This window comes from Euprymna scolopes, chromosome 35, assembly GCF_053919585.1.
Source record: "Euprymna scolopes isolate OS-2025 chromosome 35, ASM5391958v1, whole genome shotgun sequence".
NCBI classification, from domain to species: Eukaryota; Metazoa; Mollusca; class Cephalopoda; order Sepiida; family Sepiolidae; genus Euprymna; species Euprymna scolopes.
In genome coordinates, this window is record NC_136516.1 from 70,863,306 (window position 1) to 70,878,723 (window position 15,418).

The 15,418-nt window shown below is 34.2% G+C and overlaps 1 protein-coding gene across 13 annotated transcripts in view; it reads right to left on the reverse strand.

Annotated features, from left to right (window-relative positions):
• The window catches only part of LOC145259913 (rap guanine nucleotide exchange factor 6-like), a 917,527-nt gene that overhangs the window by 679,269 nt on the left and 222,840 nt on the right, over nucleotides 1-15,418 (reverse strand). For all 13 annotated transcript variants that reach the window (XR_013864228.1, XM_080117853.1, XM_080117856.1 and 10 more), the window contains exon 3: nucleotides 1,972-2,099. Coding sequence is in view for 12 of the 13 variants with exons in the window: in XM_080117853.1 (XP_079973979.1) it covers nucleotides 1,972-2,099 (128 nt within the window). In the remaining variant the exon portion in view is untranslated. The remainder of the gene's footprint in view (nucleotides 1-1,971; nucleotides 2,100-15,418) is intronic.

Consider the following 15,418-nt stretch of genomic DNA (forward strand, 5'->3'; position numbering starts at 1 on the left):
AATGGAAAAATGATCTTTAGGAGAAAAAATAATCATGGTCTAACTAGTTGCACACAGAGTTTTAAGGTTATTATTTACTTGCCTCCTCACGAGGGCTAAGTTAGACAGAAGGTCGGTTTTTAATGTGGGAAAATACCAGCTCTCCCAAAAAAGGGTACTCTAGATTTGAACAAAAGTAAAGATTGCCTCAGTTTAGAAGGATTTCTCCTTCACTGACCGAGGACATAATAGACTAAATATATCATCAGAACAGATACGACACTTTGTTCCTAGCCAAAAAATGAAGAAGAATGATGTGCAAAATGTTAGAGCTATTTTTTTTTTTTTGGTGTGGAAACTTTTCCAGACAAGGCATGAAGGAGCTAAAAAAAAAAAAAAAACTATTGCAAAGTTAACAAGCAGTGTAGGATGGATAGATTCTGACCCAGAAAACAGCAAGGAAATATAGTAGGCAGAAAAAAGGGTAGAAAAGCTGAGAAATATTGACTTTAGGGGATTAGAAGGGATTGAATTCCTTATCTAAGGATGTACAAGACAGCTTAGTATCTTGCCTAGAATGGCTTTATTTATTTACTCAACAGATGTAGTACGTGACAGGTACTACCATTGCTCTGGATCAGAATTGACCTGAGAGTAATGGAAATTAAGGAGTGATTCCATACTTTCCAAAGCTTCCAAAATAGAGCCTTATGACTAAATGCACTTTTTTATCATACATAATTGGCAGTAGAGAGAGTGGGAGTAGTTGATAGAGTTGGGGAATAGGGTAGGCAGAAAATAGGCATAAAGGGCCGGAAATCATTTATTTTAGTCATTTTGGTAAACGATTTTATGGTCCAATCTATGTTTTGTATACAAATAGTTTGTAGATTGATCCTTTTTTTGTAGGTGTATATTTTGATAGATAAATAGTCTTTAAATGATAGTTTCTATTTAAACCATAGATTGTGGCTCTGACAGATACTACCACTTCTCAGGATCAGAGTGAACCTGGGAGTAATGGCAACAAAGGAGTGGTTCTACACTCCAAAGCTCCCAAAATGGGGTCTCACCACCAGACAGAGTCTAGAGAATGTTGTTTATTACCTAGTACCATAATCTGTGACGTCAGCAAATACACAAAACTTAATGAACAGGCCTTCTTTTCAGCAAAAGACAATAAGACTATGAATATACAGAGGAGGGATGGCTCTACAAGGCATCTTTAAGAATTGAAACAGAACATGACCATTATTTGTATAGTTGTTTATTTCCTAATACCATAAACTGTGATGTCAGCAGATATACAAGACTTAGTAAATAGGCCTTCTCTTTACGAAGGTCACGGTCTGAGACTATAAAAATACTGATTAACAATGGAAACATTCATACTTTGACTGGAAGAGTACGGAAAGTTACTGAAATTTTGAGAATTTATGATAAAGCTACCAATCGTTATCAATGAGAATATAATGGTAAACAGCTGGTACAATACCGCAAACTGAATTGCAATAGGGATGGAAGCAAGTGAAAGCCTGAAGAGACTTGTTGTCACTTGGACTCCAGGGAAAACCATTTGTTTTTGCTCGTGAGCGATCACTAGTCATAATTTACATGAGAACTCCTAGGAGTAAATAATGATAACAAAAGTTCTATAAACTGACATATCTTCATCCTTCCAAAAGCACACGCACACATGCATGCACGCATGTGGTATGGCCTCCACACCAAATTGTCGAAAACGGTGAAGGGGGATGTGACATAGAGGTATAAACAGGAAAATTAAACGAAGCAAGTAGACCAAACATGATAATAGTAAATACGAAAGAAATAAAAACAGCCAAATTTTAAAGTATGACTCCCAAGCTGCTCCCAAATGAATCTGGTTCCTAACATAGTAGCCCCTTATGCTTTAAAGACAATAGGCCTTGGTTGCAGTTAAAAAAGTAAAAAGAAAATTTTTTTTTTAATAAAATGAAAATTGAAACTCACCAGTACAATATCTCGTTGGCATCGTGGTGTTCATAGCGCACCGACCTACAAAGAGCCTTCAGTGCAGACTCGCGCAGTAAAGACAGAGCCTCCATTCCATGTAAGTAAGAATAAATAATGTCCAGATCCTAAAAAAGTAGAAAGAAAAGTACAAAAAATAACATTAGTGGATGGTCAGGGTTAGCGTTATGAGCAAACAGATAATCTATATTAATACAATTTTGTGATCATTTCTTGTGTATCTGTGCGTGAGTGCTTCTTGTGACTACATAACTTACATATTATTATTTTGTTTTCTTTAATTCACTGCAAGCAGGTTTCTATTGATCCGCTATTTAATTTCTATTCACTACTTCAAATCATTGAATCGATAAGAGAGTTATCTCCCCTTCTTTTTCTTTCTGTAAGAAACTATAAAATGAATAGCAATGATGTAATCACGTGGAATCTTTAGGAAAATCCTCAAATTTGAAAACCACTCTACATATCCTACAAATGCTAATCAACTACATTTAAGTTGCAAGAGTATTAAAACAAAAGCAGAAACATAAAAAAGCTGTATGAACCCAAGGGAACTGAAACTACAACAAAGTTAATAAACTGATCCCTCCCAAAATATAGACATGCACACACAATGTGATGACACCAGCCTTAGCAAAATAGTCATGAAAAATCAAAGAGAATGGAAAGACTGAGAAAGGAGACTACTAACCAGACCTCTATTGGAAGAGTGCAGAGACTACTGAGAACTTGAGGAGCCTTATTACCATCAAATTCCCAGAGAAGATCAATGGTCTTCACCAGCAAGAAATCGATGGTAAGTGGCTGTTGTGATAATGCAAAATCATTTGCAGTGGTTATCAAAATGTGGAAAGTACCGGAAATCTAAGGAGACTTGTTGTCACTTAGGGAACACTACCGGTTATTGTCAGTGAGCAATTACTGATGAGAACCTATTTGAAAACTCCTAGTGAGTAAATAATGATGATAATAATAATAATAATAATAATAATAATAATAATAATAATAGTATAAAGATGCTTATTATTTTTGATGATACAAGAAGAATCTTGTAACATCACAGTTTATGAATTTTTGAATAAAATCAATATAGTGGTAGTGCCTATGACCCAACGGTTCACAGGTACATCTAGTAGATATATAAAAATATTTGACACCAAAGTAATGTCAAAAAGTCATCTAATTTCTGCTTCTTGTAAAATCAGTCCCCTCTATCACTCTAAACACTTTTACATACCGATTCCGTATCTCGAAAAATTCACTATCAAACCATATATGGAGTACTGTTGTCATATTTGGCCTGGTGAATCTCTGTCTTATTTCAGGGTTCTTGATAAAGTTCCGAAATGTATCTGTAATTTCGTTGGCCTTCACCTCGCCCACCTATCTTTTCTTCTTCACTGCACCTCCCGCCTCTCTCACAGATGTGATGTTACTAGTCTCAGTCTTTTTTTTTCTATAAATACTATTATGACATGTATTCTTCAGAATTGTTTCATCTATTTCTTGCTTCCTTTGTTTCAGCTCGTTTGTTTTGTTGGTCTAGTGGTCTCCATCAATTCACTGTTTTAAGACTTCATTATAACAGTGTCTTATTCCAGTAGTTTCTTTCCAAGAACTGCAAGCTTGTGGAACTCTTTTCCTGCCGACTGTTTTCCTCTTACCTATAGCCTTGGTCATTTCAAGACTAAAACCAATAGGCATCTCCTATCTTTGCATTAATCACCTCCTGTTCTTATTAATTCCCTACATCAAGTGGTCTCATGCTTTGTCTGGAGCAATCTCTATTTAAAAAATGTAGGTCAGAAAGTATGAATCTCTGTCCCATTTGAAGATTCTTCACATGGTGCAGAAATATATCTGTAATTTGATTGCTCCTCATGCCACCTGTACTTCTTCTTTGCACTTTCTTACATTACTCCTTACATCAAGTGACCTCATGTCTTGTCTGGAGCGATATATATATATATATATATATATATATATATATATATATATACTCGGGTTTTTTATTCAAAAGTAATGGACTAATGAATTCAACGAGGTTGTTAGATAGTGCTCAATAAAAAGAGCTGATAATGCTTGTTTATTGTTATATAAACATGGTCACATCCTGCTGCTACAAATAGCCACTTGTTTCAATCAAACAACAGATATCATCAGGCAGCGACTTGACTATTCAAAAGTTCAATGAATAATCTATAGATTATTCATTGAACTTTTGTTTGATACAAGTGGCTATTTGTAGCAGCAGGATGTGACCATGTTTATATAACAATAAACAAGTATATATATATATATATATATATATATATATATATATATATATATATATATAGATAGATAGATAGATAGATAGATAGATAGATATTTATGTTGTTTTAGTATAATGTGTTTTTTCAATTATATTTCACTCTTTGTGTATACCAATCCTTTTTGTTTAAAAGCTAAATGTATGTTAAATATAACGACAGAGCATATATCTTATTCTTTTATATATGGTTTGTTGTTTATATACACATGTGACCACAGAAATTATCCTCTGGACAAAAGTCTCATAGGTTTGCAACAACATCCTACGAGCAACAGCTTAATAATCGCAACATGGCAAGAGGAAGGAGTCCCTATTTTTCTTTCTAAATATTTAGTCCTACCACTGCTACCAGTAGTCATCGGAAGGAATTCTACATGTTCCACAAATACTGTGATTACACCGACCGTAACTGGCTCATACATACATAGATCTAACATAATCTTTCCAATTTTCGATTCATAAATAATAAAGCCTCCCTCACCAAAGTCTGTCCATTCTGATTGGTTGAGCTCTGATAATTCTCATATTCTGGAATCCAGTTCTTCATTTTATAACCAAACGCTTACTGACATTAAAATATGGCATCACTAAGAGACATATTTTGCCTGGCGTCAAGTTCATTTAATGCATAGTTCATTTCAGTCATGTAAGATCCAAAAATACAAGAGAAACATGTTATCCACTTAAAAGTTTTTAAACAAACAAAATAAACTTTTAAAATAGTAAAACTTTTATATTAAAATTAATATAGAAACTTAAACATTATCAAAGTTACTTTTTTTAATAGTTCATAAATGTGACTTTATTTTACTATTAGAATATTATAAAACATATTGTACTTTAAAAAAAAATGACTGATGTAAAAAAATGTTACAAAACAAAATACAAAAAAAATTATTGAAAAAACATTGTAAATATATTTTACCATTTACATATTGAAACAAAATTACTAAAAAAATGTACAGGTTTATAAAAATCGAACCTTTCTAATTATAAAATTCTAATAAAGATTATTGTCATTTTAACAATATATTTTTTTTAATTGGCAACCTTTTCTTAACAATTATAACAGTAAATTATGTACGCTTTGGTCTTCCATACAATGAAATATTATCCCATGAAAACCGGAAGTAAACAATAAACCTTGATTCTGAAATTAAACCATAAAACAACATTGACACAAAAATTTCCCCTTCCAAATCTTTAAATATATAGCTGTGTTTTCATATTTACTATAATGTTGCATGTGAAATGGAAAACCCCTTTCCAAATCTTTTAATGTACAGCCTTTCCTGGTAGCTGTGGATCCAATCGATAATAATCCACACATATAATTGAAAAAAAAAAAAAACACAAAGTTAATTTTGTTAAGGGTGGAGTGGGGGTGGGGGCAATTGTTCAGATACACCCTAAGATGGTTTGGCGGACCTTAGCCTTTTAGATTTCACATTTTCAGTTTTTCATACTTTATTTTCTGGTGATTATCATCGATTACAGGCATAACTTTCACATAACAAAAAATTAAAAAAAAAAAAAGAGAATCGGTGGACCTAAACAATGCTGCCCGTACCATTTACTTTTTTATTTTTCACTTATTTGTAAATTTTTCAGGCGATTATCAGCGCTCACAGGCTTTAATTTGGAATAAATAACGTCCTACAACAGTGAACATCCACTTCTTGGCCACTACCGTTGTTAATGCTGCCACTAGCACTTAGATTTTTCCTTTTCAAGTTTTTGCATATTCCTGTGGTGCTTATCATATATTACACGCTTAGCTTTCACATTGCCTAAATAGCTTGGTAAATATTGTATACACCTTACTAACAGAAAAGAAAAACATTTAACGTGGCAAAAAAGGGTGTGTTCCTTCTATTAGAACGTTATTATTACAAATTGATCCCCGACTATTACAGTCATTAAGCATACTACTATGAATTTCTTTTTTAATCTGAAAATTAGCCTGTATTTGATGATGATCACTGGAAAAAATTACGACAAAATTAAAAGGAAAAATTTAAAGGCTATGGGAATCATTGTTCAGGTCCGCCACAGTGTTTTTTATTTATTTATTGACACAATGTTTTTATTTGTTTTGTGATACAATATTTCCTCCCGAATAAATGCACCGTCTTATAATGCATTATAGATTACAGGCAGATGGTAACACCTGCTATCCAATAGACCACACTACTCTACTTTTATTTGACACGTTAGATGAAAGTACAGAATAATCACATCACATAATCAAACTGGGCACTTGGGAGTGCTTGAGTGTCACATATGCCAGTGTAATTAGATTGGGTTGACCTTCATTTGATGGGTTGAGGGTACTTGATTGACAGTTCCTGGCTGCTGTTTCTGACTCGTAGTACAGGATCCCTAACTCTTTGGTAGTGCTTAGAGCGGCTACTCCATCAACAGTTGTATAATATCGGGATGTTTGTAGTACCATGTTGCGCATGGAAAGGGACCCTGCACTCATCCCCGGTGGGCTTTCCTGAGGCCACAATCCTAGTTGATGAAAGGACAGCTGATGGTCTACTTGTGTTGCATATCTGATACAACCACTTGTTCAGCACCCCCATACCTAAACTAAAACTCTTTAAAAAAATGACAGTACAATAAAAAATTATGCTTAAACCAGGCTTAGGTTCAAACAAAATCAACTTGCCTCCTCCCCTCCCTTGAGGCTTACATTTACGAACATCCGTTGGCTTAGAACTAATTTAGCTGATGTTGAAGCATTTCTCCTAACAAACACCCCGTATATGTTAGCACTAAGTGAGACTAACCTACATTCCTCCATCCCCTCTAACTACTTTAACATGCTTGGATATCTCCCACTTTGCCGTAAGGACTCTGACAGAAATATGCACTGACTTGGAGTCTATATTTGTAATACCCTTCCCTTGACTAGAGAAACAAAACTGGAATTGGACGATCAAGCCTTTATGTGCTTTAGACTTAACATGCAACATAACATTAGCTACTTTTATTTTCTCTACCGCTCTCCCTCAACCCAGGACTGTACCCTAATAAACAAAGTCTCTGACAGCATAGATACAGCACTCTCCTTCAACACTAGTGCACAAGTACATGTATTTTCTGACTTTAATGTCCACCACAGAAACTGGCTTGGATTCTCTACTTACACAGATGCAGCCGGTAGCACAACACATAGCTTCTCTATATCTCACTCCCTATCACAGATGATTATGTTTCCAACCTATTTCCCAGACCAACAAGAACAACACGCATCACTTCTAGATCTGTTTCTGACCACAGTTCCTTCTGATTGTATAACGAATGTCCACAGCCCACTTGAGAATGTTGATCATGCAGTGATAATGGTCGAAATCACCCTAAACTCTAGAGTTAAAACTGAAGAGCCATTGCTCAAAACAACGAGATACTATAAAAAGGCTGACTGGGAAGCCATCAGAGATCTTTTCTCTTCCTGCTGAACATCAGGGATCTCATTAGAGATGCCCCATGGGGAAATATCTTTTTTCTTCCTGCTGAACAGTGCGCAAATGAGACCACTGAATGGTTCAAAATGGCAATTGAAGCACATGTTCCCATGCGAAAACTTTATAGCAAGCCACACACTCCCCAATGGTTTACTTCTACTTGTGCAACTGCCATTGCGCAAAGGCAGCATGCGTACCACAGATTTAACCAACATAAGTTCAGTCCAAACAGACAGAAGTATATAGAAGCTAGAAGCTAGAAGTAACTGAAAGAAAGAAATACCGACAGCTAAGAGAGAATTTACTGAAATAACCAAAAGATGAATCGAGGCACAAAAATTAGGAACCTGTGATTTCTGGAAAATCTACAACAGTGTAATGGGCAATCAACAATTTCCCCACCAACCAACAATCACGAGGTGTTTGCTAAGCATGTGGACCTGATCTCATCCCGGCTGTGCTATTAAAAAAAATGCTCCGCCGAAGTAGCTCCAGTTCTCTCCAAACTTTACAACAAATGCCTTAATGAATCTTGTTTTCCGGACTGCTGGAAAACTGCTTCTGTAGTACTAGTTTTCAAGAATTCTGGCGAATTAGTAAATTCAGTAAATTATCGCTTCATTAGCCTCCTCCCAGTTTTCAACAAAATATTTGAGTCCATAATTAACCAAGCTCTAGTCCATAACCTTACAGATGCAAAACTTCTGACCTACCAACAATATGGATTTAGCCAAGGCCGTTCCACAGCAGATATCCTAACTGTAATCTCTGAACATATATACCATTCACTGGACAAAGCAGAGGAGGGTAGAGCGGTAGATATATCTAACGCTTTTGACAGAGGATGAAGGTCTTCTCAGGAAAATTAGATAATACAATATCACTGGACGAATACTTAATATAATTAAATCCTTCTTAGATAAGAGAAAAATTCAAGTTGTCCTTGACGGTTGTACATCTAAACAATATGATATAAATGCGGGAGTGCCCCAGGGGTCTATCCTTGGACCTTTATTATTCCTAATATTCATAAATGACTTCCCCGACAAAATTGCCTCTGAGATGGGTATATATGCTGATGACATCATGCTCTATAACGGGTATGACACGAAAATTCAAGATGGCGTCTGATTCTCTCTTTAACACGTTAAGTTTGGGAAAAGATGTTATAAATAAAAACCCAGATAAAATACTGTTAAAAACTCGCTCAATATATGTTACCGTGACATAGGTTGACATATATTCGGCGGGTTTTTAATAGTATTTTGTATAGTTTTTTATTTATAACACCTTTTCCCAAACTTACCGTATTAAAGAGAGAATCAGACGCCATCTTGAATTTTCCAAGTCATCGGTAAACACTGTATGTTTTTCGAGCTGAATAAATATGTTGGGTTTGTATTACTGTACACATAGATTCGAAGAAGTTGTCAAAAAACAAATATATAACAAATAAATGTTATCAAAGGCAAGATAAGTTACTTTTCTACCTAACTGGATATATTTTTCGTGTTTTTATTAAATGGGGAAGAGAATCCTGATGGGAATAAGTACCTGGCCAGAGATAGGTGACTTTGAAAGTCAATTTCTTAAAGTCATTTAATACACATCCACCAATTCTTTTGGTTATTTTTAATTATTTTGCTATCTGAATATTATGTGTGTTTTAAGGGTTCTAAAAGAGTAAACATGTCTAATTGGGTTGCCAGACTCTAAATATTTGAAGCCAAATCTTTCAGTAAAAAAGGTCAAAATATGCCAAATACATAATAATAGCCAGATTTTCACAAATGAAAAAGCCAAATAGCATGTAAAATGGACATTAAACCAATGATAATGATGATGTTGATGATGATGAATAGCATTGCCTCAGCTAACATGCTATACTTACAAACCAGAAGTTATGCGTTTAAAACTTGGTTGGAACATAAATATTTTACTCTAATGTTATTCCAAAATTGCCTTAAACATTTAATATTACAACATCAAGCAGGTTGTTTTTTTTTTCTTCTTTAGAGAAATCAGGATCCCAGGCAATGCCGGGTAGCCCTGTTAGTATATAATAAGATTACTAAATACTTACATTCGTAGGGTGCACATATATTGTACCTATTTACTATGCCTCCCCACGGGACAGAGTTAGACACCAGGGTCGTTTTTTAACGTGGAGAAAAGGTACAAAAATAAAAATTGTCTCAGTCGTGAAGGATTTCTCCTCCATTGAAAGAGAACAAGAAATGGAAGTGCAGCATCTGAAGAACAGATACTACACTTTGATCTTGTCCCGAATTACGTGCACATATATTGTAGTGCGAATAAATATGCCATTTAAATTAAGAGCAGCGCATCTTGGTTATCATTGTGCTATAATTTATTTAAAGCCAAGCAGAATAGCAACAAGTCGGCTTCTTTTTTTTTTTTTCTTTCAAGTGAAAGATTGTGCCAATCAATGCGCGCAGAAGATTGTGCCTATTTTTTATGGCCGCAAGCCAAATTGATGCAATTTAACGTTTCAGTTTGCATTGAGATATTTTAGCACCAGTGCTATGTCCATGATTCTATTGCACAAAAATGGATAAAAAACAATCAATGCAATAACTATTACTACTACTTCATCCTCGACTGCGAGTGGTCTTACTATCATGCTGAGATATGGTTCTGTTCAGTGTTAGGAAGTTCACCCTCCCAGGCTTCAACTTCTTGTACTTTTGAGAAAGAATTAGTTTATTGCTAACCACCTGAGGTGCCTTGAAAGGGGGAATGCAGACAGTGCTGCTGAGGCATTTTTTGCAGGCCAAAGTGCACTTCCCCTCGTGTGCTGGCTTTTTCAAACCTCACCTGACCTTGTGCCTACATTCCTGTAGAGGAGCTAAACAAACTACGACTCTGCATCAACACAACATTTCTACGAGGTCATAGCTGACGAAATGAGAACAATATACCCCCCTCTCTCTCTCACTCGTGTATTAATAAAGAGTTCAGTTGGAAATTTTGTATAAGTTCCCCAAGCTCGGCATAAAAATTCCTGAGTTTAACTAGAAGTTTGAAAAGATGTACCGGAAAAAGATTGAATCTTACATCGGCTAAAACGTTGTGAATCTAACAATTAACAGGAGAATAGTTGTCTGAATAATTCAAATAATCTAATCACTACTATAAGGTGTGTTACCTCTCTGTCTGTCTCTTTCTTCAGAGATGCAATAGAAAACAAAGGCCTAGACCAAGATCAAACAAAATTTTTTCAATCTTATATTATTTTTTTTTTACAATAATATCATGGGGTCCGCGTTTGCACCGGGCATCAGTAAATAATAAAGAAAACGTTTTACTTTAATTTATAAAATACAAAGAAAGAATAAAAATCTATAATAATATGGTGTTCACGGCCAGTAGCACACAAAAATCCTCATTCATTTCCGGGTAATGCCAGGTGTGCCAGCTAGTTCATGCTATATTTGTGTTCCCTGTACGAGGATGCAACTGATTTAGCTGTTTTGTTTTACAGCATATCAACTCTTTTTTTTTTAATTATTTAATGCCGAATCCAGTAATTTTGGAAAAAAAGTTCATTATATCTTCAGATATTTATTTGTGGTGTTTAGTTTGTTTGTTTGTTTTTGTTGTCTTTGTTTTTGACTTTGCAGAACATGATTGAGTTTTACAAAGAGAAAGGAAAATATGATAACATCAATTTTTGGTGCATTACAATTAAAAACAAAACCCTATACCAAGACTCAATACAATTTTTAAGTAGAATGCAATGGTAACATTAATTTGCATTAAGGATTTTGCATTAATATCGTGGGGTCTGCAATCACGCTGGACATCCATAAACAACAAAGAATTTTTTAATTCTATTTATGAATTGAATATTATAGAAATTAAATTAAAAACAATAAAAACGGTAATATATGGATCAGTGGTGGAAACACGGAGACACAATGGTACGCATTGATTCCCAGGCAACACTGAAAATGCCCACCAGATTATATATATCTATATCTCTCTATATATATATATATAGAGAGAGATATATATATATAATGGTTCTATAGATAGGTTTCCTAGATGTAAATCCAATGAAAACACCATGATTATTAAAGAGTGCTCAATGGAGCACAGAGCTGGTATATAGTTTGTTGATTATATCAACATTATTGGTTACATATGTGCATACAGGTTTCACAATTTAAAGATACCACTTCATCAGACCAAAAAAGGGGTGATATTTAAACGAGAGTCAAGATTACATTCGTTTTTTATAAAATATATTTGTGTGTGGTTTACGCTCTGAAAGAAAGTGGGGTATATACTTTATGAATGTGAGCATCGGTGATTTTGGAGGAAGGTGTGGTGAAGAAAGGGAGTAGGGTGGGGGTGAAAGAAGAAGGGGGAAGGACGATCCCATGTGGTCAAGCTGTCGCAGTCGGAGGTATTATTTTAACTTGGCGGTTGCTTATTGGCTCAAGTTTTCGCTTTGATCTGAAGTAATATTATACCCTCATTGCTATTACTTTCCTATCTTAGGTTTTTATGGTTGTTCTTTCTTTTCTGGTAACGGCTCCATTATCCATCTATTTTATTGATAAACTCTATTTGGGTTTTTTTATCCATTTATTTGTTTCTCATTTTTCAATTATTTATTTGTTTATTTATAAAATATATGTCCATATGGTCAAATTAACAGTCAGTGAACAAATATACATGCTTATTTATGATTTAAATAAAAGTGATATACTGAGAGTTATATTTTCTACTCCATTGCGATGTCTAAAGTAATTAAACAGGCAAAGGTTTTCATATCTATATATAAACTTAATTTCGATGGTTGTCATTCTTTCATTTGGGTTGTTTATTTTTTCCACAATACTAGAATATAAATATATTTTATATGTTTATAGAGATAGGTCTTCAAGACCATAATGCTCCACCAATATAGACAAATATAGGCGATTATGAACCTGTTTGCATGTATATAATAAAAAATGTTCAATTCTTGACAGCACCTGTTTCGTAGAGTAGGATCATTCATGTAATGATTATGTCAATTTTTTATATTATTCCTCCCTTAACTCATCAGAAGAATAGGAACTCATCAACTTTAAAAGAAAATAAAGGAATATGGACATGATTACGAAATCCGAAAATCAGAAGAGAAGTTTTCTTTTAGTAACGCCATCTTTGAATTTCAAAATTCCAGGATTGCGTGACTAAAAGTTGATGAGTTTCTATTCTTTGAGTTAAGAGCGGAATAAATAAAAAAAATTGACATAATAATCACATGAATGATTCGGCGCTACGAAACAGGTGCTGTCAAGAATTGAACATGCTGAAAAAATAAACAGTAAGATGTACATCTTGGAATTTACAATATAGACTTTATGTCATTTATTTGTATATGCTCTGTAGTTACATCGAGCTTTATAGATTAAAGGATTGGTATAAGAGCAAAATATAATTGAATAAGCATATTTTTCCCATTATATATTCGTCTCATTACACAAAAATTAGCAAGAAAAAATAATATCAGACAGAACCATTTTAAGTTTTTAGGTGAATAGAGATAGCAAATAGCAAGTTCTAAAATCTCTGTCGTCTAAAATGAATTAAAAAAAAACTTAAATATAAATTAAAAAAATTAAAATAATTCCCATAGTGAGACTATTTTTTTCTTTATTTTTTCTGTTAAAATTCACAGGCTGAGACAATTTTATATGAATATAACTTTAAGTGCAAACGCAAGCAAAGTATCATTTTTTTTCCCATCATTTTTGACAGAGGGTGTACAATTAGATATCTATCATATATATAGATGTTGTTTATTTGTTTTTATTAGCTATATTTTTTTTGAATGAATTCAATTATTTATACGAAAGTGCATTTTTACCTACATGCGAGTTGGGAATAATTTTCCCTTTAACCAATTTGGTACCCCGAAATGGGGAGCAGCATATGTAGATTCAGCCACTCTGATGAGTCATAGATGACGAAACACATGTCAGTGGATAATTATATTTTAAAAGAACAACATTATATATATATATATATCCATTGCTTCCCATGTTTTTAACAGACGTGTCTTGTCAATGATAAGCTTTTATCATAAGCTCTCACTCCCCCTAAAAAAAAGAAAAAAGTAATTTCAACCAATCAACAATCAGATAGAAGTAAAACAATATCCATCTCTTCGCATGCTGAGTTTTATGAACTAGATTGTTTCCCACTTTATTCAACACGTCGGTTTTCCAAAGGTCACTGTGTTATTATAGGCACATATGAGCTTCCATACTTTTAGCTAAGTATATCGTTGGCTGCTAACAAAAACAACAAAAAATGACCAGAGAATAGTCCATTTAGCCTTTACTTAGTATGAAAATTAATTGATCCTTTGGGAAAGCTACTTTTTTTTTCTTCTGCATCTATCCTGCTAAGTCAGAGTCTGCACAGGATATTGTCATCTGGATTTGTTTGATTGTAACACTAATACTCTGGCAGATGAGTTGCACCATCTGTTGCCAAAGTTTCAAAAAGATTTTTACATATAGCACTTGGTCTTTCCAGGTGATCACTCATTTAATACTGACAAGGCTCAACTATGATCGTACGAGAACTGCTATGAGTTCATTTTATTTATATAGAAGAAGATAGATAGAAAGAAAGATAGATAGAATAGAAGAAGATAGAATAGAAGAAGATAGAATAGATAGAAGATAGATAGATAGATAGATAGATAGATAGGTAGATAGATAGAAGATAGAAAAAGATAGAAGATAAATTGAAGATAGATAGAAGAAGATAGATAGATAGATAGATAGATAGATAGATAGAAGAAGATAGAAGAGAAGAGAAAATATATTATGACATCCATAAAAGAATTATTTTTCTCAAAAAATTTTTTTCCCTAGAATTACCTGTCTGTGGAACACAATACCGTGGGGATGCTTCCTAGCTGACTATAACATGATCGTTTTCAAGTCTAATGTAAACAAATTTGTGTTGAGAGCCGTCCTCTCAAATAATCAAATCCTATCCAAGTTCTATCATTACCAATCATCACTGTTGTCTCACTGGACCCCTGATACTCATTAATCTTTATCCGCAAATGGTCTCTCAACTTTTATAGGCGATGACCCCCATTCTAGTAACAAAAAAAAAAAAAAAGAAAAAAAGAAAAGAAAAGACAAAACTGAATATAGTAATCAGTGATCGGCTATCTACTCAGTTGAGCTTGAACTAAATCGAGATCAGAAGCCGAAGAGTTGGTATATAAGCAGAATAGGATGTTTATTGCGTTTAAATGACTACGATAATTTTCTGGTTTCTTATTGTTTGTTAAATGCATGAGTAGATAGTACAATGCATAAATATTGTTTCACCCAAACAAGAATTTGCTAGTTAGGGGAGGGGGCCTTATGTTGATACGTGCCACGTTTATTCTTTACTAGTAGGACCCGTGTACTGGCGTTGCCCGCTTGAATTATGCCTCTCTCCTCTCTCCCTGCCACCACACACGCACAACTTGTAAAAAAAAAAAACAACAAAAAAAAAAACTACCGTTGTTAATGGGAGCCACTGCCGGCTCAGTAAAATAGCGGGCACTGACGCCCGTAGGGAAAATGAATGTACCACGCCAAAATAA